The 22,681-nt window shown below is 47.1% G+C and overlaps 1 protein-coding gene across 6 annotated transcripts in view; it reads left to right on the forward strand.

Annotated features, from left to right (window-relative positions):
• The window catches only part of BRDT (bromodomain testis associated), a 2,808,714-nt gene that overhangs the window by 594,832 nt on the left and 2,191,201 nt on the right, over nt 1-22,681 (forward strand). Inside the window, exon 1 of one of the 6 annotated variants that reach the window (XM_078646317.1) lies at nt 4,902-4,936. The exons of the other annotated variants lie outside the window; for them this stretch is intronic. Within the exon in view, the coding sequence (XP_078502443.1) occupies nt 4,933-4,936 (4 nt within the window). The 5' untranslated portion in view covers nt 4,902-4,932. Of the gene's footprint in view, nt 1-4,901; nt 4,937-22,681 lie in introns of those variants that run through there. 6 annotated transcript variants of the gene reach the window in all.

Consider the following 22,681-nt stretch of genomic DNA (forward strand, 5'->3'; position numbering starts at 1 on the left):
TCCTGCATACTCTAGGATGTTGTTCTTCAATGGGTGATCAGTCACGGTTAAGGATCTGGTTGTGGAATGTAAATGGGTTGGGCAATAAAGTTAAGCGCACATTGGTCTTGCAGTACGTGAAGCGACACGGCCCGGATGTAGTTCTCCTCCAAGAGACTCATTTGCAAGGCATTATGTGCAAGGCAATATGTGCGGGCGCTGGACAGGTTCGGCTTTAGGCTGCTGGCCCACTCGGGTTCACATCTGGTTCCAGGGGGGTGGGGATTCTGGTCCGTACAGCGCTGATTGTAACTGGTTAGTGGGACGAGGAATCTGGATGCTTGGTGGCGGTTGCGGAGAAATGGGAGGGTTGCACGTTAGTGTTCACCTCTTGCTATATTCCACCTGGGTTACACGCCCCGACTTACACTTGGGTCCCATCTGGCCGATTTACTTTGGGGCACTCTGATCTTGGGAGGGGACACTAACGCAGTAATGGACACAGATACGGACAGTTCAGGGGAGAGGCAGGGCCACAGGGGGAAGCCGGCTTGCGAAGTTTCACCTCCGCGCTGGGCCTCTGCGACATATGGCGAGCTCACCACCCTACACAAAGGCAATACATGTTCTACTCAGCTCGACCAAGGGTCTTTCTCCAGAATAGACAACATATTAGCCAGGGTGGACCAATTGGGTGACTTTGTGGACTCCTGCATATTAGCCCGCGGGATATCGGACCACTCGCCAGTGGGTGTCACTCTCAGAGGGTCGGTAACCGCTAGGTCGACCTTCCCGCGGATTGACCCATGGCGTCTCAAGGATGATTCCATTGCAGACAAGTTGAGGGAGGGCTCCCAGTTGTACTTTGCAGAAAACCGGGGTTTGGTCGATTCCCAGATCATCCTGTGGGAGGCTTTCAACACCGTCTTGCGGGGTCAGGTCCAGGCGTTGATCGAGGCGCAGAAGACTGAGGAGGGGCTCCAGGTGGCGCAGCTGGAGAAGGCGGTGAAGGAGCTGGAACGAGAGAGGGGGGTTGTCCCATCGGAAGAGCACAGCCACAGGCTGGCCCTCAAGCAGCGGGAACTTCGTTCATTGACGGGCGGAGGGGGGGAGGCGCGGGCCTACTCCCTGGCCGTGCAACATCGGATTTACGATCCAGGGGATAAAAGCATGAAATTGCTAGCCTGGTTGGAACGAAGAGATGGGTCGCGGAGGTGAGAAACGAGGCGGGAACCTTGGTTTCGGTGAGCGTCGACATAGCGGAGGCCTTCGCATCCTACTATGAGGCGGTGTACACTCCGGTATGCTCCAGATCCAAATCAGACTGTGCGGAGTTCCTTCGGGACTTCGCGCTTCCCACGCTGACTCATGAACAGACCGACAGTTTAGAGGTGGACCTTACTTCCTTAGAACTGGGGGACGCCCTTAACGCGCTCCAGGCTGGTAAAGCGCAGGGGCCCAACGGGCTCCTAGTAGAAATATACAAACGGCAGGCCAACGTTGTAATAGATCCCAAGAGACGCATGTTCCTTCAGGCGAGACAAGAGGAGGTGCTCCCGCTGGATCAACGGGAGGCCACGATCGTGGTCATCCATAAGGCCGGGAAACCGGCGGACTACTGTTCCTCATACCGCCCCATCTCGCTCATCAATGTGGAGGCCAAGGTGTTGGCCAAAGCATTGGCACTCGAGCCGTTGGCCCATTGGATCAGGAGGGATCGGTCGTTCTGGGGCTTGGCGCTCATGGATGACTGGGGGGAGCGTATATCCCTATACGCGGATGATATAGTCCTCTACATTATTATTATTATTATTATTAAAACAGTTTTGTATAGCGCGTGGTTACCCTAGAGCATCCCGGCGCTTCGCCAAACAGAACCACAGATTAAGAGAGAGAGAAGCACAGCGGTTTAACAGAAGAGAAATGTCTTCAGCTCTTTACGAAAACGCAGAAGGCATGGCTCCGAGCGTAAACCTAGGGGGAGTGAGTTCCAAAGGGTTGCAACCCTTACGGAGAATCTCCTCCCTCCTGAGCGAGCCTTTTTAACCCTAGGGATCGTGAGTAAGTGTTGTTGGTCTGAGCGTAATGATCTACTTGCCTTGTAAGGGGTCACCAGCTTTTGAAGGGCAGGAGGGCCTTTGCCTTGCAAGATTTTATATGCAAGGCAGACATGGCCAGACCCTACCATTCTATGGCGCAGGCGCTCCACCTCTTTGAGTTATTTGGAAGTTTTTCCGGCTGTAGGATTAATTGGACCAAATCCTTGATCTACCCTCTCTCTGTGGCCTCCCGAGGGTCCTGTCACGATGCCCGGCACTGGTAGTCACTGAGGGATTTAAATACCTCGGAGTGTATATCACTAGGGATAGGGCAGAGTTCTTTGTCAAAAACCTGGAGCCACACCTGGCTCGGTTGACGTCGGACGTTGCTCATTGGCGCTCCTTGCCTCTCACACTGATGGGGCGCGCCGCGCTCTTCAAAAGGCTGGCGTTACCACGCCTCCTGTATATCCTGCCGAACTCCCCATACCCGGTGCCAGACGGGGTGTTCAGGCGTACATCACAGGCCCTGTGGACGTTGCTCTGTGACGGGGGATAACCTGAGAATCGCGCTTAACAAACTCACAAGTGGGGTGTACGACGGGGGGGCTGGCCCTACCGGATATTCGGCTATACTATTGGGCGTGCCAGCTCCAGGTCATTAACGACTGGGTCTACGTGGAGGCCTCAGAGCCAGCCTACAGTGTGGACAGGTACGCCATGCCAGATGGCAACTGCAAACCTTTCCTATACTCGCGAAAGCCTCGGGGTGACTTGCCTTCGCATACAGGGGTGGTACTGCAGTGCTGGAGAGAGGCCAATAGATTCCTGGGTTGGACAGACACTATAACCTGCAGAACGCCGCTCTGGTTCGGGGACCAGTTGAAGGAGGTGAAGAGGCTTACGGGCTTCAAGGGCTGGAAGTTGATTGGAATCTAATACCTTGGGGATATTTGGAAGGAGGGGGACCTCAGATCCTTCGACTACCTGAAAAAGGAATACCAAATGCATGACTCACAAACAACACTACCATTACCTACTTCTTTCTCGCGCTTTGTGCGCCCACATCCTACTATAGACCTCAATTCCAGAGTACTCGTCCATGGAGGACAGGCTCCTGCTAGACCCCATCTTAGAGAAGCCCACAGCAACTATTTTCATTAAATTGATTAATAACATGCCTGACCCACTGCTGTCTCTGCGGGTAAAATGGGAGGGTGATATAGGTGGCCTAGAAGACGATGACTGGCAGGACGCCGTGCAGAACCCACGTGAAATTGCGGTGTGGGTCCGGTTCCGGCTGGTTCAGTTTAAAATCTTGCACCGGGTGTACTACCTGCGCACGCACCTGTTCTCATGGAGCAGAACCCTGTCCCCTGTGTGCGAGGGGTTGCCAGGAAGAGGGCACGTTCTTTCATATTCATTGGGACTGTCCAAATGTGGTTCCTTTCAGGACCAGAATGGCTCGCACTATGGAGCTAGTTGTGGGTTTGCCAGTCCCGGTGGAACCACAATGGTTTTTATTAATGATCAAGGGCCCGACAGACTGGTCAAGGTACAACGAAATCTGGCTGGCCTTGGAGGCCGGGGTGGCGAAAAGAAACGTAGCCAGGAGCTGGGGGGCGCAGGAGGCACCGCAGTGGGTCCAGCCGTGTAGGGATTTGGACTGGCGTCAGAGAGCGGAGGAGACAGTCTACAAGGCAAGGGGGTGCGTGAAGAAACTGAGGCAGATCTGGGGTCCCTGGCGGAAGTATAGAGGAGCAGTGGGGAGGCGGGAGAGGAGTGATATGAGTGATAACGCCCCATTACTGTATGATTTACCCTTGACTGTGCAATGTATTGCTAAAGTTTTTAAGATAACTGAACCCTGTGATTTATTTTGAGAGTCTGTGATCAATGTTAATAAAAAGATTTCCCCCAAAACAACATGGAAGCTATTTCCACAACACCATCTGACTGTAAGGAGGGAGAAAACAACATTAATAAATGATTCTCATTTTCTTCATCAGAGTCAACAATGTCCTCCTCAATGGTTTTTACGGTTTGAGACTGCCCCTTGCGTACTTCAGTAGACTTACATAGATGAGCCAAGTGTCCCTTTTCCCCACATTTGAAACCAGTTTGAGTCGCAGCAAAACCAAACTTGAAATTTCCAAGGTGCGACTTGCTCCCACAACTCTAATAAGAGAGATCGTCCCTCTCAAGTTTAGGTTTAGGTAAACTGGAAGTCTGTGTAGGAACGCGAGGCACAACTGTGTTGGTTCCCTTAGCAGGTTTGCTGTTATGTTTTGAGCTAACCATTTTAACTTCATTCATTTGTACCGCTCCACTCATTTCTTTCATGCAAAATTGGGATGCTCTATGCTTTTAGCTAAGGTGAGAGCAGTTTCCAAATCTGGAACATCCGAAGATGAGAGGTTTTCTTGAATTTTCATATTGCAGGTGCGTTCAGTTAGCTGATCACGGATAATCTCATCCCTAAATTCCCTATAATTGCAAGTGACAGCTAAGGTTCTGAGAGCGGCAACAAAATCGCCAATAAATTGGCCAGGATTTTGGGCACGTTGTAAAAATTTGTGACGTTCCAATATGATGTTTCTCTTGGGATTACACCTCTTATTTAATGTTTTAATAAGTGAAGCATAGTCCTCTACAATTAAAGAATCACCATTGTTACCTCCACTCATGTGTGCTCACAAGTTCCAGGGGTAAATTCTTTAAAATGCTTCTACCCTCGGCACCCAAATTGTATACTAGTAGGGCTTTCTTCTTTTTTGTAGTGAAAGTGTCTCCATTAATCGCCTCAAGATAAGCTTCAAATGTCTCCATCCATTGCGGTCAGTTAATAGGATGCGAACCAGGAGATTGCAACAAGGGAGGTGGTGCAAGTACGCGATCCATAGGATGGCCATGCATGGGTGAGTTGCTGCCCCATAAGTCACAACGAGCAAATGGTCAGATTGCATGTAAAAATTGTGCGCGTTTAAATCCACTACCAACTGTACCATCGATTAAATCAAAATGCAATTAATGGAGAATGGTGTGCACATCACCGATGTGCAGATGAAGAAATTGCCCAAAATGTAACAGTCTGACACTCAGTGTGAGTGGCACAATGAAGTGAAATGCTTGTTTAGATTTTTTGAGATGGGCACTTAAATTGACACATTGATGCAGATGATGTGTGTCAGCAACATATACCTTTTATTAGAAATTGTTTGACACACAGGTGTGTGTCACCGTCACAAGTAAGGAAACTGGCTGACACACTTGGTATGCGTGTCACCGTAGCAAACGCACTATGGTGAGGTACATTGACAAGCTTGGTGTGCAAGTCACCATAAGAATAACTTGTGTAGGTATATAAGGCCAATGAGCAAAGTTCGGATAAAAGTTAGTTGACGCACTAGGTGTGCGTGTCACCGTTAAAGCAGCATAAAGATGACGATCCGACAAAAAGAGATAAAAGTACATTAAAAATGGTGCCTACGCTGCATGCATCAGGTACATTTTCAGGCCGCAGGTCAGCACACTAGTCTTTGTTGATCTAGATGTGTGTGCGTAGAACACCTCGAGGATTAGCAGCGCATTGACACTCCAATGCGAGGGACAGCAGCAAACAGGCAAAATGTACTAAAATAGGCAGTCTCACCACAACCTTCTTCGAAAGCGTAGTTTCCAGGAAAACGCACTCTTTCTTCACCAGGCAGATCGTAGAGACGCTTGAGGATTCTCTTTGCAAAATCCACTTGGCATGAGATCTAGACGTCGCCTTGAAGAGGCAAGATAACCACAACGTCCAGCAACATGCAGTGAGGAAGACTGGGGACAGGACAACTCATCGCCACTAAAAAGAAGACGAATCGTGGTAAGTTTGTCAGCATCTTTTAATGATGTCCGGTCTCACCAGCTCCTCGGCAGCAACTGCCGAAACCCCAGCATTCTATGTTCCACGCAGAGAACGCCACGCTAGAGGTGAACGGGATCACAGATCCCAACAACTTGGTTACACTTATTTTCCATTATAAATATTTTTGGGAAATACTAGCATACTTTAACACATTTTACTAAATGATGCTGCAAAGAAATGGTACCTAAAATGTTAGTCTATTAGCAAATTTTTTTGATAAACATTTTATTTTGAAAGCAAAGAATCATCAAGCGTACTTTCAAACTTCTGCAAATATTTCCATCTAATCAAAGAGCATTCTGGGAGCATTATGCATAGCCTCGTATTGCTAAACATTGAAAACATGTGTACACATTTTTATACTGGAACCCCTGTTAGTAGTGCAGTCTGAGCTTGAAACATTTACTTCACCCTAATAATAAAGCCTTTGTATTAATGAACCATAAATACAAGGTTGAACAACAGTAACACTTGGACACAAATATTACATTAACTGCAGGCAAATGCCTTTCCCTGATCCATAATGTGGTACTGTAAACTGGCAGCTCAAGGGTTTGTGCTGTAGTGGGTTGGTCCTACTTGACCCAAGGACAAAATACACATGAAAACTTGTTGCCCTTGACCCCAAATAATATGTCCCAGGCGTCTTGCTATAGGAATTCCACACCCCTGTTGTACTCATCATCAATTGGGAGTCTGTCCCCATTGAGCCAGGTGAAGACCTTTTTCCTTTGGCCTTAAACAAGTTTTTGGAAGTCAAAGATCTCCAGCTGGACACAGCTGCAAGCCGTAGCTGAATAGTAGTAGTAGTAAATATCTTTATTCGATTGTTTACATATAACAATCATAAAAGTACATTTCATAAACATTTATCCATACAATAAAAATGAAGGATAAGAAGAGTGATATCATAGTATACATAGACACAAGCATAAAAACGATGTTGTGGTTAAAAAGATAAAAGAAATGCAGTGGAATATGAGTACGTTCAGCGGCAAAGTTAATTACCCTTCCATGCTTTTTCTATGTTTAACTGCAAGTTTTAAAAAGCTGCATACAAACAGTACATTCACTGTTCAGCATTTGGAGATGACAAAGTGCAGGTCTGAATTGTACAAAATTCAACTGTTTAAGTAAAGGTTTTAAAAACAGATTACGAGGGAGTGTATAAAACTGGCAAAAGAATAAAAAGTGTGCCAAGTCTTGCGGAGACTTATTGTCGCAGCCGCAAGCTGGCAACACTTGTCCTCTATGTGCCCGACTTGGTACAGCTAGCAAAAGATGGAACATATTAAATCGGAACCTTGTTAGTAAAAAACGATCATATCCAGACAAAGGCCAAGCCAGGTAAGGTTCCATGTGTGGGCAGGTTTTTGTTAAAACATACTGTCTCACACTACTTTTCTTGTACTCACTCCCCTCCCGCGCCAAACGCCTGGACAACATAAAAGTGTTCCTGACAAAAGTTACATCAGTTTTAGTTATTGTCTCAGGGACTAAAAAGAGATCCGATCGGCCTATTTCAAAGAACCATCTTCTTACGTATTTTAACCATGGGATCTTAAGTCTCCCATCCCACTCTAGTGCCTCTTGAAGGATATTTCTAGTAAGGGGTATGTCTATGTTTAGCCAGCTATTTAGCCAGCATAACAGAGGATTCACGGCCAGGTTGTCACTTAGATATGGAATACCAAGTTCCTCGTGTACAGGAAAATTGGCTGTTCCCCTAGGTAGCCGTAAAACCTGCTTTAGAAAATTGTTCTGAGTAACTTCAAGGACATCTAGGGATTCTGACCCCCATATTTCACTCCCATAACGTGCGATTGCAGTGCTTTTGGCTTGATATAGCTTCAGAACAGCAGCCACCGGGCTGTTGCCCATTTTTTGGGAAAAATCCAGTATTGCTGCGTTAGCCCGCACTACCTCACCCTTCTTCTTTTGTATTGCTGGTGCCCAAGTTAATTTATGGTCAAAAAGGACACCAAGGTAGGAAAAGGTCTTGGTGGACGGTATTTTGTCGCCATTTACAGAGTGAGGGTATATTTTTTTGGGAGTTAAGCCTGTCATCATTGTAAAAGATTTCGAATTATTGATGCTCAGGCCACGGGAGTTCATGAATGCGTTAAAGGAGTCTAACAAGATTTGAAGACCGAGCGCCGTTCTGGATATTAGGACGGCGTCGTCCGCATATAGCAGGACGGGCACGCCCTTCTTACCAATATAAGGATAATCTGTACCAGTTTTTAGTAGGTGCTCCTCCAATTCATTAATATAAAGATTAAAAAGAAAGGGGGCTAGGATACACCCTTGCCTAACACCCCGATTTATCCTAAAATCCCTGGTTACCTTCATGTCATGGGTGTAGCGGACATTTGCTTTTGTATCCGAGTGGAGGTCAACAAGAAAGTTGACCAGATTTTGTTCCACTCCCATTTTTTGCAGGACCTCCCAAAGCCTGCCTCTGTCTACACAGTCAAAGGCGGACGATAAATCCATAAAGGCCATATGGATCGTCCCTTTTCTTGCTAAGGTGTATTTACTGTTTATTAGATACAGATTCAGACATTGGGTTATCGTGGAGTGGCCTGGTCTGAACCCGTATTGTATTGGCGACAGTATGTTGTTTTCGTTGGCCCATGCTGTCAGTCTGTTTAGGATAATGCCCCCTACCACCTTTGCAACTGAGTTAATCAGCGATATGGGTCTATAGCATGTTACACTGCCACGATCGCCCTTCTTGAAAACAGGGACTATAGTCGAAGATCCCCAAGATTTTGGGCAACCAACCAAAATTCCAGCGTTAACAACTGCAGTGATAACAGGTGCCCATAAAAGGGTATTTGATTTGAATAAATCGGGCGGTATACCATCAGGGCCAGGTGCTTTGTTACAAGTTAGACCTTGAATCCCCTTCGCTACCTCCCCCACTGTAAAACACAACAAATTTTCATCAGAAGTTTTAAAAACAAAGTCCGCTTGTGGCTTGTCACTTTTAAAAATTGTGCTATAGTGTGATATCCACTCTTCCTCAGGTATGTTAGTCCCAACCGTAGGATTGATGGGGTCATCAAACATAGGCTTGTTAATGATGCTCCAGAACCTGGAACTGTTGCCCAGAATTGCAGGGTCACATAGAGTTTCCCAAATGCCTGCTTTCACTTCTTTTTTCCGAGCTGCCAGGACTGTCTTGTATTTAAATCTCAGAGACTTTATAAGGGCAGGATCTCTTGGGGTAGTCTTAAGTGTTTTTTTAGATCTCGTCCGGCCTTTGAGCAGGCTTGATCAAACCATCTTGGTTGGTGTTCGTGATGACCCTTCGTTGGTACGGTTAACAATTGCCCAATTTTGTCAACAACCGCAGAGAAAGCAGTTAGGGTCACTTCAGGCAAGGTGGAGGGAGAGACACAAAGGCCTAGTTCATTACCACAACTGGTGTTGATTGAGCTATACAGAGAGTCACTGTTAACCTTTGACCACTTCAGACGACGATTTCCATTGATAGGTTTTAAAACGCCACAATCGGGCCGTGGCTTCCTAAGTTCAAAAAAGCTGCCTCCCATTTGAATGGAAAGAGGATTATGGTCGCTGAAGATACTTGTTTGGATTTCAAAGTCAGTGGCTAAATCAACAAGGTCACTTGAGAGAAAAATGTGGTCTATGTAAGAGCCATTTCCGTAGCCCTTATACGTAGGGACATTAAATATGTGAGAGTCCTCCAGCGTAGACATTGCGACAGTTGGATTCCTGTCATCAATTAAGTTGTTGACGCAAATGCCACGGGGCGAGTGGTCAAAGTGAAAGCCAAACCTATTATTACAGCCTAAGAGGCCAATCGGTGTCATTTCAGGATTGCCGCAAGGATGAGCATTAAAGTCTCCAACAATGATGATACTTCAGGGCAGATTGTCCGCTTTTGCTTGCAGAAAGTTATGTAGGTGGGGGATGTTGCACTCCCTATTTGTTAATACAGCATTGTAAAAGTTGATAAGGGTGAGTGCCCTTTTACCATTCCTAAGCACCAAGGTTTGAATATGTCTATTGTCCGATGCTCTGTTTGAGACCTGGCAGCTAAGTGCAAGACTAATATAAATTGCCAGGCCCCCCTTTGATCTTCCACTATTCGACGGGGCTGCCGGTTGGAAGAAACTTTGAAAGCCCTCGATGTGTATGTTTTCATCTACTAGCCAGGTTTCTTGGAAACATAAAACGGTATAGTTTTTTACATGAGCCAACCATACTGGGTCGTTAACCTTGGCAACCAGGCCAGCTACATTCCAGGATAGGAGGTTTATAAAACGTTGGTCAATAAGGCCCAAGCCTACTGTCTGAGCCTTGTATGTAAGTGAGGAAATCGCTTGAGCCCCGTGATCCGTCGTTGAATGTGCTTGCGTTTCATTACTAATAGTTAAAAGGTTTACTCCACTGGAGACTATACATTGGATTTGATTAGAGGGATCTGAGAGACTACACCCATTCACGGTCAGTGTGTTCTCGTGAGATTGTGCTAAGGGAACTACCCTGGTTGCTTCACCAGCCTCTCGAGTGGGGACATATGTACACTCCAATGTGGTAGATGGTATTCTATAAGGGAGTGCTTCCCTAGTTAAGAACTCAGAGGAGATAGAATGGGAGGATGAGTATACGGTTTGTCAATCAATCTCATCCAGGTAATCAGTTTCATAAAAAGCATCAAATCTGTTTGAAATGGGGACCCCATATTGCGTGTCTGGGTAATGAGAATATGAGTAGTGCTGCTGTTGAGGGCGAGGAAAAAACTCCCTCCTCTCTTGTTGTCTTATATGATGGCTGTTTAGCCTACTCAACCGTGGGGGTTCCTGTCTATAGTTGATAGTTTGTTAGGGTATGTGGTCCATAAGGCCGTGTGTAATCCCCAAATTGGTTATCAGCTATTGGCTCAAGCAACCCTTCCTGACCGTGAGTTAGCTGTACTTGTGTTGAGTGATGACTGGGGTTATTTGATGGGTAAAAATAGCTTAAGGCCATGGTGCGGATCAAGCTATTTGTCACACCGCTTTTCCAGCTGCTGATAAAGCTAGCTGCACGACTATCCCCGAGGGTTACCACAATACAGTCGCCCTCGGTCGATTTAAATCTATTTCCCCACCCAATCTACCCTTCTCACATGTGAGATGTGACCATTTATATGTTTGGGAATCGGTCTATGGGTTGTAAGCCAATGGCTCACCTTGTTTTTTAGGTCCCCATGAGATTCTACCCTATCCCCCACTAATTTAGGTACTCCAATCATCACGATGGTGTACGGGCTAGATTCAGGCGGGAGATTTATGTAAAGTGGTCTTTTAGCTACCACGGGTTTTAACAGGTTAGCACCCGTTTGTTTTGTGGGTATGCTCTGATTAGGATTTTTAATTTGTCTCAGTTGGTCTACCTGGGTTGATACTATTTTGACCGGGGAGCTCTAAGCAGCCCATTCACATTCTTCTATTTCAATGTCAGGTAAGGGTTGAGGGCTACTTGGAGTGGCAGCCACTGTGTGGAGTAAATTAATTCCTCCATCTGGAGTTGTCACTGATTTAATAGGAAGAATCTTTTCCTGACATGTTGGCAAATTTTGCTTGCTAACAAGATTAGCTGTGGCTTTCTTTGCCCTGAGGTTTTTATTGCTGGTTGAAGTGAGGGAACTACTGGCTGTTATAAAGGTAGAGATTGATTGTGGTGCCTTCAGTATTTTAAGCAAGGTGGAAGATGCATCATTTTGGGCCCTTTCAAATTTCCCTAAAGCTTTCTCGATGTTTAGGACTCTCTCGCTAATAGGCGTCAGAAGGGACTTGATTAGAGTTTCAAAATCACCCAAGAGTGATTTAGTGTCTATCATTGTATGATCCCCCTTAGCTGTGATATGTATAGGCATGTTTGTGGGAGCTGTCGACTCTTTACTCGTGATCGGGTCTGGATCTTGACTACTTATGAATGGACATGAAGACCCTGTATTGGAGACAGATTTAGCCAGTCTAAATGTAGACCAGATGTCTTTAGCTGAAATACGATGTTTAGCCTTAAGGTGAGGCTTTTTTTTAACTATAGATGATTTGTTTTTGCTTCGTATTCCAGTGGACCTAGTTTTGCTCTTCATCATATGACTCACTCGGGGGGCAGGTTTCGATGTTGTGGATGTTAAACCACCCGGGGAAGGGGCCACTGAATCTAAATGAGCTATGGGTGACAGACGTGTGTTAATGCCATTTTCACCAAGTAGCATAAGACTGTTATTCCTGCTATTGCCTGCAGAGGGTATAGTCAAAGCTGTTTGTGTGTTGTCTCTTGTTTGAGGACTAGGAAGCCCTGTAAATGACAACATTAGGATAGACTCCTGAGAATTCGTTGTGTTATCCAGTATGTTAATGTTTTCGGTAGTGTGTAAAGAGAGGTCCGGAAAACATAAGTCTGGGGTAAGTGAAAGACGTCTTTCAGAGTCCTGAATGGCATCCGCCACTACATTGATTGTTTTCTGTAGCATTAGATCTATGGCAGTTATTGTAGGAAGAGGAGTATTGGTAACATCTTTCAGTCTAGTTGCAGATCTTGTGGCCACAGGGGTATTTCTGGTTTTGAACATCTTGACAGATTTCTCAAGGCTATCAATGATGTTGCTGATGGTAGTTATACAGCTTGGGAGTGCAATAGAATGGACATAGCACTTCGAATTTACCTTATTTGATGTCAGCAAGGCAAGGATTCAGGGGGGTGGCCCCTCCCGTCCTCCTCGGTCCCCTGAGGGCCACAGAGGGCCCGCCCTTTGCCCGGACTTAGCCCGGCGCGGCCCCGCGCGCTCCCGCGATGCGGGAGGAGATGCTCGCTTTTCAGCGCCTCCTGGCGCGCTCCGCCTCGACGCGACTTCCGGTCGCGGAGGCCGCTGGGAGTTGTAGTCCCACACTCCCCTGCAGCACAGGTGGAGAGAGGCTGCGGCAGGGGGAGGTGAGAGGCAGCGAGAGCGGCGGTGAGGGCAACAGTGCCAGTGACTCGGTAAAGGCTCTGGTCTCTCTGGTTCCCTGTGCGTGGGCAAAAAGAGTTTGTGACAGCACCCGCTCCTCTGCAGGAGATGCTCGCTTTTCAGCGCCTCCTGGCGCGCTCCGCCTCGACGCGACTTCCGGTCGCGGAGGCCGCTGGGAGTTGTAGTCCCACACTCCCCCGGAGCACAGGTGGAGAGAGGCTGCGGCAGGGGGAGGTGAGGCAGCGAGAGCGGCGGTGAGGGCAACAGTGCCGGTGACTCGGTAAAGGCACTGGTCTCTCTGGTTCCCTGTGCGTGGGCAAAAAGAGTTTGTGACAGCACCCGCTCCTCTGCAGGAGATGCTCGCTTTTCAGCGCCTCCTGGCGCGCTCCGCCTCGACGCGACTTCCGGTCGCGGAGGCCGCTGGGAGTTGTAGTCCCACACTCCCCCGCAGCACAGGTGGAGAGAGGCTGCGGCAGGGGGAGGTGAGAGGCAGCGAGAGCGGCGGTGAGGGCAACAGTGCCGGTGACTCGGTAAAGGCTCTGGTCTCTCTGGTTCCCTGTGCGTGGGCAAAAAGAGTTTGTGACCGCACCCGCTCCTTTGCAGGAGATGCTCGCTTTTCAGCGCCTCCTGGCGCGCTCCGCCTCGACGCGACTTCCGGTCGCGGAGGCGGAAGTCGCGGAGGCCGCTGGGAGTTGTAGTCCCACACTCCCCCGCAGCACAGGTGGAGAGAGGCTGCGGCAGGGGGAGGTGAGAGGCAGCGAGAGCGGCGGTGAGGGCAACAGTGCCGGTGACTCGGTAAAGGCTCTGGTCTCTCTGGTTCCCTGTGCGTGGGCAAAAAGAGTTTGTGACAGCTGAATAAGGTTCCATGAGGCCGGATACCATTCCTCCGAGGTCATGTGATTAGGATTTGGTGCTGCAGAGAAGAACGTAGCATGCACTACTGCGAAGGTGGGTCTAGAGGCTGGCAGATATGCCCCATTCTTCTGTCTGTTTTTCTGACACTTTTCGGTGAAATCCCAAGTTTTAGTGTTAGGCAGGAGCAGCACATCTAACACCACTTCCAAGGGTCCCAGACCTACGGGCACCATGTTGGGGGTTAGTGCAGCAGAGACGAGGTGCAGGTCTCCAGTTCTTTTGAGCTTTTTATGTCATTGTAGCCCACAGATAAGGCCAGTCAGCTAGCCCTTAAAGTCACGTCGGTAGTCCCAGCTTCAAGGACATGGTTGTCTTTCCTTCAAGCAGCAAGGCAGGCCTCAAGCAGCACAGCAGCCCTCTGAAGAACAGGGCAGACCTCAAATAGCCTCTGGAGTCTTCCATAGGTCCAGGATTGTACGGAAGAGTGGCCTAGGAGGTCCAATATTTATGCCTGCTACCAGGCCTTGAAGTGTGGGGATTCCCTAGACTACCCACATATCTGAATCTGGAACGTTCTTCCCTTCCCCTTTTAAGGCTCCAAGAAGACTGGGTTAACAAAAGATTAGTGTTTGATTCCTTTGTGTGTGCAGGAGGCAAAGCCCTTTGAAATTTAAGTGGGGCTGGGTACGACTCCATCCCAATCATCATAGCAGGATGGTCTATCCTCTTAACACCTAATCCCCTTTAGTCACTGTCTGAAAGGAATACATAACCCCCAACAGCCGAACCTTTCACAGTCATGTGACCCAGGACATTAGCAGAAGGCCCAAATAGCAGGACAAGAAAATACCAATGTTCTAAAAGTTGCACTTTCAGAATTGTGACTTAAAATCTGACCATTAAAGAGAATTTTAGATTACAATTAATGTTTGTAAACACCATGTTCCTATCTGCCCCCTATCAAAAGTTATCACTTATTAAATGCAGTAAGGTAACTACCAGGACATGTAAAACTTAAACTCACATGTCCTATTTTTTAAATACAGTGCACCCTGCTCTATTAACTTTTAAATCCTACTTAAGGGTGACTTATAAGTATTAAAAAGGTTTATTTTGCCAGTTTGAAGTGGCAGTTTTAACACTGCACTACAGGCTGCAATAGCCAGCTTGAGACATGTTTTGAAATGCTACTTAAGTGAGTGGCACACTACGTGCTGCAGGCCCATCAGTAGCATTTAATTTATGGCCCTTGGGTACCATTTACTAGGGACTTGCAAGTAAAATAAATGTGCCAATTGAGGGGGTGCAAGAGGGCAGGCTAGCAAGATGGCTGCACTTAAGTGAGGCTCCTGCTATCCTGGACCACTAATCCACAAAATACTGCCCCAAATAGCCTCTTAATTTTACCAAATTGGCTGCAAACAACATTTAAGACATGCTGCTATCTGTTGGACAGTTCATCTCTTGGTAAACACCTAGGTGGAGAGACGAATACCCGAGAGGGCCTGCAGGCTATGGACACCTTCCGTATTCCCTGCATGATGGCAGCTGCGGAGCGGTGAAGAGAAACCTGCAACTTGCTTCCCTGAACAAAATCGGACGACGGCCGACTGCAGCGGGAAGCAGAGTATCCTCATCTGCACCTCGCTGCGAATAGAAGAGGACCTTCGGAGGTACCAGATTGGAGAAGAGACCTATAGGCCCAATCTTGGAGTCCGGCCGCAATGGAGTCCCTGGCCCCGAGGGTGAGAGGGGGCGGAGCGGCTATGTCCCTACAAGACTGCTGGGATCTGTGGGCCCGAACAGAAGCTGGCCATGCGACCGCACGGCTCGCGGCCCTGGCCAAGTTTTGGCATCCTTCCATAGCAGACTGCCGGATCGGGGGCAAGGCCCCTCACATTAGTGGCTCAACCATTTACCATTTCCCTGCTGCATATTATCTTCAATGGCACTTCCCCCCCACCCCCGAATTGACTGGGGCCCTGCAGTGTGTGGTGAAGTTGAGCAGACCCTGAAGATTTGCTTGTGCCTCCTTCAGCAGTTCAGAGAGAAAGAAGAGAAACCTGAGAACCACCATTAAGGGGCCATGCAGGAAACTTGAAAAGCGACTTTCCCAGACTGCTGAGTCTACCCTGCCACATTGCAAGGCAACCTACAGAACTCCTGTGATATGGGCAGAATGGAGGAGAAGCAATCAAAATGACCATTTGAGTCCCACAATTTACCCAGAACTCACGGCAACAAAGCTGATCACTCCATTGCCGAGGGGATGGGAATGGACCAGCCGTCCAGCGAAGATGATATGAAATCACTCATCATTACAATGAAACAGAGTCTCACATCTATAGAGTCCAAGATGGACTCCATATGCACGAGGATGGACTTCCTAGCCCAAAAGCTGGAAAAACATTACGGACGGCTGGGGGAGGTGGAACATAAAATATAGGAGCCGGAAGACTCCTCCTCGCGGAGGGAGGATCAAGTTCTAAACATGGAGCGCGTATCGAAAGTCATAGTGGCAAAGACCTAGAAGTCCACTCGCGCAGAAACAACATAAGAATTCTTAGGGTGCAAGCATCTACCAGCACAGGGAAACTGGAGGAGTACGTGGAACGGATGCTTACAACTACCTTCGGCCCAGACACCTTCTCATTTTGGTGGTTGAGAGGGTACACCCCTCGCTGATGGCTAGACGACCTCTGGGTTCCAAGCCAAGACACATTGCGGCAAGGCTATAAATTAAGAAGACCATGATGTGGTGCACAGCTTGGGCAGAGAACGACGCACAACAAATTTGAAGGTAACGTTATAGCCCTATACCCTGATTTCTCACTGGCGGTCCAAAAAGCTAGGAAGTAATTTTTCCTGGTTAAGAGGAAATGCCAACAAGCTAACAGCTGTGCCATGTTCTATCTGGCCAGCCTCAGAGTTACCCATCAGGGAAGCAACGCTTCTTTGCTAATCCACAGCAGGCGGGGACTTTCTACGACATCTTGCTCTGGATTTTCCCTCGAGCAGGTAGGAAGTCGCCAAGGGCCAGATCCATGTCTCCCCTTTCAGATCCGGGCTAGCACAATCTGGACTACACGGAGGAGCTCCCTCATTATGGACTGGTAGGCGCGCTAATCAGAAAGACACCGACCAACTGACACGCTCTCCCTCGGACTGGTTGAGATGTATGCCTCTCTTCAAAATTAAATGGACTCTAGGCCAACAACCTGCTATGCCGCTTCCGAAACTTGCCTATCGTCTCTGGATGTGGCGAGATAATAAAAGGGCAGACACCACTGTTGCAGAGATGGAAACTGCTGCCATCATTGCAGAAAATATTGGGCTGCCCATGACTGTCCTGGACGCCCTCATTTACTCGAGGCGGATCAGCCCTGACCTGTGGTGATACCCCCATACAGTATACTGTTATCTTTTCTTTTCCTCTCTCTTACTCTCTATCACTGTTCTCATTCAACTATCACTCTCTTTCAGTATCCCAGCGTCATTATTAGCCTCTTTACCATGGGGGGGGGGATAGGGGGACTCGCTCCTTACTATCCTCCTTTCTCTTTCTCTTGACACTTTTCAACTCCTCTCTCCTTCTCTGGAAACGTCTGTTACCTTGATCTGGGATCAAGTTTTAGGGTTAAGGGCCCCATTTGGGGAGGGGGGGGGGGGGGTGTTGCTTGTCTCCAGCAGGATTGGGCTGCTGTTGTGGGAGGTGGGTAGGAATAGGTTGAGGGAAATTAGTTACAAGACACATGGTACAGCATATTGGATGTCAGTATTTCTCCACCGTAGGCTCGACATGCCCTCCTGGAGAATCCCTACTTCCACTGCAATCACAATGGATAACATGTGGCTGATTGTCCATCATGCCCGGGATTTAACTTTCTGACGTGGAATGTGAGAGGACTGGGGAACCCATAAAAAGGCTGTCACATTTTAGCTTATTTAGACAGTCATAACATACATGTGGCCCTGCTTCAGGAAACATATATGCGCTTGTTCCCCGATCACCGCAGCTTTTAAACATACTCTACATACTCTTGTGATACAGCCATCATCCTCCGAAAAAATACACCTTATGTCATGGAAGGATCTATGCTAGACCCCTCAACCCGTTCTTGTATTCTGTGTGGCAGATTTGCTGCCTTATCTGTGACCATGCTAAACTGTTAAGGACCAAACTCCGGTGATGTGGAGTTCATCAGCCTATGGGGTCTGATCGTTGATATTGGCTCTATGCACATTATTTGTGGCGGAGGCTTCAGTTTTATGATCGACACGCACCACTACACCAATGCATAGCGTCACTTGGGAGACGTTATTAGGGAACACAATCTCTTAAACGCCTGGAGAACTATGCATCCTTCGAGGAAGGAAGGCAGATTTCATTTGTTAGTACACTCTAGCGGGTTACGGTGTGATTACCGATTCACATACAGAGGGCTTAGCACCGGGTTAGTGCAAGCACAACATTTAGCCCGCACATATTCAGACAATTTTCCGGTCTTCATGAAACTCTGGCCTCCACATTCCCCTGCAACCACCCCAATCTGTTCTGGAGACTCCCTCCTAACACTTTGCTAGGCTCTCCTCTAGAGGGGAGTTGTGCCAGGACATCAAAGACATTTCCCAACATAATATGCACTCAGTCCCGAATTTGGAGACTGTAGGGGAGGCCTTCAAAGTCACCATTCACTGTATTTTATAACTAAAGGCAGAGACATATTGTGACACATCCACAATAGTCTCAGGGAGATGGAAAGGGATCTTAAATCCATGGAATTGTGACTCCATCATCCTCATGAGACGAATGTCAAAGCTACAATTATCAAGATACTGCGGAACGAGAATACCTCTTCCAGAACAGATACCATTGAGCTAGGCAGTATGGGGAAGAGGAGCGACTGAGAAGGCCTTAGCTGAGATGATCCGTAAGCCTTGTTTCTCAAATTATATACTCGAGATTCGGGACTCCGAACGTGGCCTTGAGAATGACACCGAAAACATTCTTCACACTTTCTTCAAAGTTTTTCTTCCCTCTACACTACCCACAGATCACAGATCCCAGCTCCTTGATCTGGATGCCTATCTAAAAAATGTGGCTTTGGGTTGGCTGAGTGATGTCCAACGAGACCTCCTCACGGCCGCTTTCGAGGGGGACGAGATCAGGGCAGCAATTATGCAACTATGCTCAGGACGTGCCCCTGATGGCCTCCCGGCCGAGTTTTATAAAACCTCCCGGACGAGTTTTCATAAAACCTATGCTGACAATCTGATCCCTATCCTTAAAGCCTTATATGAAGAGGCACTAGAATCGGGCGTTCTCCCTCCCTCCATGCAAGAGGTCCCGATTGTATACCTTTTAAACCCTGGTAAGGTGGTGGACGTCTGTGAGTCACAAAGACCACTATCATTAATCACCTGCGATGTGCAAATACTATCTGAGATCCTAGCCAATTGATTGAGTCTCCTAATGAAATCCCTGGTGCTGTCTGATCAATTTGTCTTCAAACCGAAGAGAGCAACCTTGCACATCCTATGTACTGTATTTGCACTACTACAAGACATCGATCCTGACCTGGCAGTAGTGGCTGTCTTTTTAGACCCCACCAAAGCCTTCGATTTCCTGGAATGGGACTACCTTCTGGCTGTACTGAAGCGCATGGGATTCCCCTTAGTATTCTTCTCCTGGATAAAGCTTCTACACCATCAACCACAGGCGAGAGTACAAATAAAGGCCTCTACTCTTTGTATTTTCCTATAACACGTGGCACCAGAAAGGGGTGCCCGCTGTATCCCCTGTTATTCGCTCTGGTGGTGGAGCTACTAGCCAGCACAGAACGCATCCCCTGTGTATGCGATTTGGTATCCGACCAGGCACTTACTGGTATCCCTCTATGCCAACGATATTACCTTGTACATGCATGATCCCCAATTGAGCCTTAGCCCAATCCTTAGAGAATATATCAGTTATGGGGGTGCTCAGGTAGAGCAATAAACTGGGAGATATCCAAGATACTCCTCCCTCATCCCTAATACCCCTTGCTATATCCCAGAATACCCATTGAAATGGTGTGACTCAGAAATTAAATACTTATGGATTGTCGTCTCTAGAGACAGAGAAGAATTGATCTGGGCTAATTATGGCACATTAGAGGCTCTGTCAAATTCTATCACGCAATGGATTTCCATGTCCTTATCAATAGCAGGCCGCCTATCATGAATTAAAATGGTCATACTACCTAAACTGTTATAACTTGTCATAAACATTCCCTATACTCCCCGCCGTCAATTCTTTAGACTGCTCAAAACTCAATTTGTTTACCGTCCAGGATCTGATAGGATGTGGTGGTGTAGCCCTTCTCGAAAGGACGTTTCTATGTTCCATATTTTTAATTGTATTTCCTCTGTCTTCAGGCACATTTTGCGACATACTGGCTCTATCATATCCCGTGCATTCCCCACCTGGCAATAGACCACATTGTCAGGACTGGAGCCATATATCCCTGCTCTAACGGCTAAAGCGGTCGACCTCGGAGCTAGGGAACCGGGTTTGAGTCTCGCCAGGGACCCTCAACATTCAGTGATTCTGGGAAAATCACATATTCTCCATGTGCCTAACAGAAATGAATGTGTCCGTCTGTAACATAACTGGTGCTCATGTTAACGCTCCGACACCTTAGGGTTTAGTTTGCGCTATATATAAAACTCCATTAAAAAACTACCTTCCTGGGGACGGGTTCCCAGAAGGTAAGAGCAAATGCCACCAAGGTATCTGCACTACTACAGCCTGGCATGGGCTAGCCAAGCGCCTTAACCTTCCTATACTATACTCTCCACTTTTGCTATTACCTTATCATCCCTTGCTCCCAGTGACACACGAAGCGTGCTGCCGACAGGTCTCCCAAGAGGTGGATTACACACATGGGGAGGTCTGTATAAGGAGGGAGAGTTGGAAATCCGAGAAACCTTTAATCAGGGAAGAGTGCAAAACCTGATGGAGACATTTTTATACATTCGGTTAAGACATAATGTTAGGGCATCTACCCCCGGTTTCCTGTGGAAGCCCGCAAAGCTCCCCCTTTTCATAAACTATTGCACACACCAGACCCAACACATGTAATTTCAATACTGTATTGCAATACCCAGTGAGAGCACACTGACTCAGATAGTGGGGCGCAAGGTCCGGCTGGGAGGCTGAGTTGGGAACACCTCTCAGTGGCAAACAATGGTCATATTGCTGTCAGCAGATTGGTAAGATTACGGCTAGAGGCCGGCTGCACATGAAACATTATAGATTTTTTACAATGGGTCTACTACACTCCGTCTCGTTTGCACCGATACCAGCTGCACACCACTGACAGTTGCAATAGATGTGGGTGGAGGGAGCTGACTTCCCCACCTGGTTTGGACATGCCCTTCGGGCAACAGCTATCTTGACAAATGGCTGCTGCCCTGGCACAGATGACGGGTACAGAAAAACAGCTTACCCCACTTGTAGCACTGCTGAGATACACGTCAAATGTGGAAGTGAGGGTTAGAAGCGATGTATCACTCTGGTTGCTAATGACCAAAGTAAGGGTGGCGTGCTGATGGGGGCGTGGGAGAGCTCCCAAATTCAAGGATTGTATTAACAATCTATTATTTTGTCAGGAACAAATGTCCATTTACTCTGAATTGATATCACCATCGTCTAGCCCAAAGGATATATGGGACCCTCCAAATCGTACATGCTATTCTCCCCCCCCCCCCCCACAGCCCCCTATCCCCTCCCTCGACATAGGAGATGCCAGCATTTTTGTTTTGTATTCAATTGTATTGCTTTACTGCAAACAGGAATAAGACAGTGTTGAAATAAATACACAGAGTAATACAATACTCTGAGTGGCGGGGTACAGTGTGAGGGAGAAGGAAAGATTGAGCATGTCATAAATCATTATACAGATAATAGTGGAATCACTTCTGTACATATTCATTTAAGCATGTATACATCACCATATAATTATTCTTGGATTGTTACACAGGTATATAACATTAATATAGGATAGGTATAGCTGTAACATTCCAAGATCATTGAGCAGGTTGTAGCAATTATAACAGGGATCAGTTCTTTACATATTTATTTAGGCCTATATACACCACATTGTAGTTATTCTTGGATTGGTACACATGTATATAACATTAACAGAGGACAGGTTGTTCTGTCACATTCCAGGATCATTGATCCGATTGTACCAATTATAACTGTTGTGTATGGTCTGGTTAGATAGATAATTCTATTATTTCTAGATGGATCCGAATGTATTCGTGAGACGTGCACAGGTAGCAGTAAAATAACGTTAGTTCTTGTGTTTAAGGGAAATTAGAGGGGTAGCTGGAGTTGGGAACTATTATCATGTTTGCAGGAGTGTGTTCTGTTGGTTTTGAAAGGGAGAGGTACGATAGGAGCACTGCACCTATTTGAAAGTTATTTCATGGGGGCTCATAAGTTAAAGATCTGTCATCCAATGAGTTCCATATTGATTTGCAAGTGGAGCACCAAGGAGAGAGCTGTAGTGCTACGTTGTTGGTTCCTCTAAGGAAGGTGATCCATTCTTGTCAAATAGCGAAGGATACCGACTTAAAGTTTTTCCAATTGTTCCATACCAAATTGCTTGCCATAATGATCATTAAATCTAGTAGATGACGGTCATTGTCATTCTTGAGTTGAGGGCCTAGGAGAATGTATGTGAATTCTTTAGTGGGTGTAATCTTTAGAGTGTGTTTAATGCAGTCTAGAATTTTTTTCCAGAAGTTGTGCAAGATGGGACATTCGAATAACATGTGGGCCAGTGTACTTTCTTGTTGATCGCAGCTCCAGCAGTTAGGATTTTGTTTGAGTTCAACTTTGAAGAGCCTGGAGGGTGTCCAATATGTTCTGTTAAT

This window comes from Lissotriton helveticus, chromosome 1_1 (genome assembly GCF_964261635.1).
Source record: "Lissotriton helveticus chromosome 1_1, aLisHel1.1, whole genome shotgun sequence".
Lineage (NCBI taxonomy): Eukaryota > Metazoa > Chordata > Amphibia > Caudata > Salamandridae > Lissotriton > Lissotriton helveticus.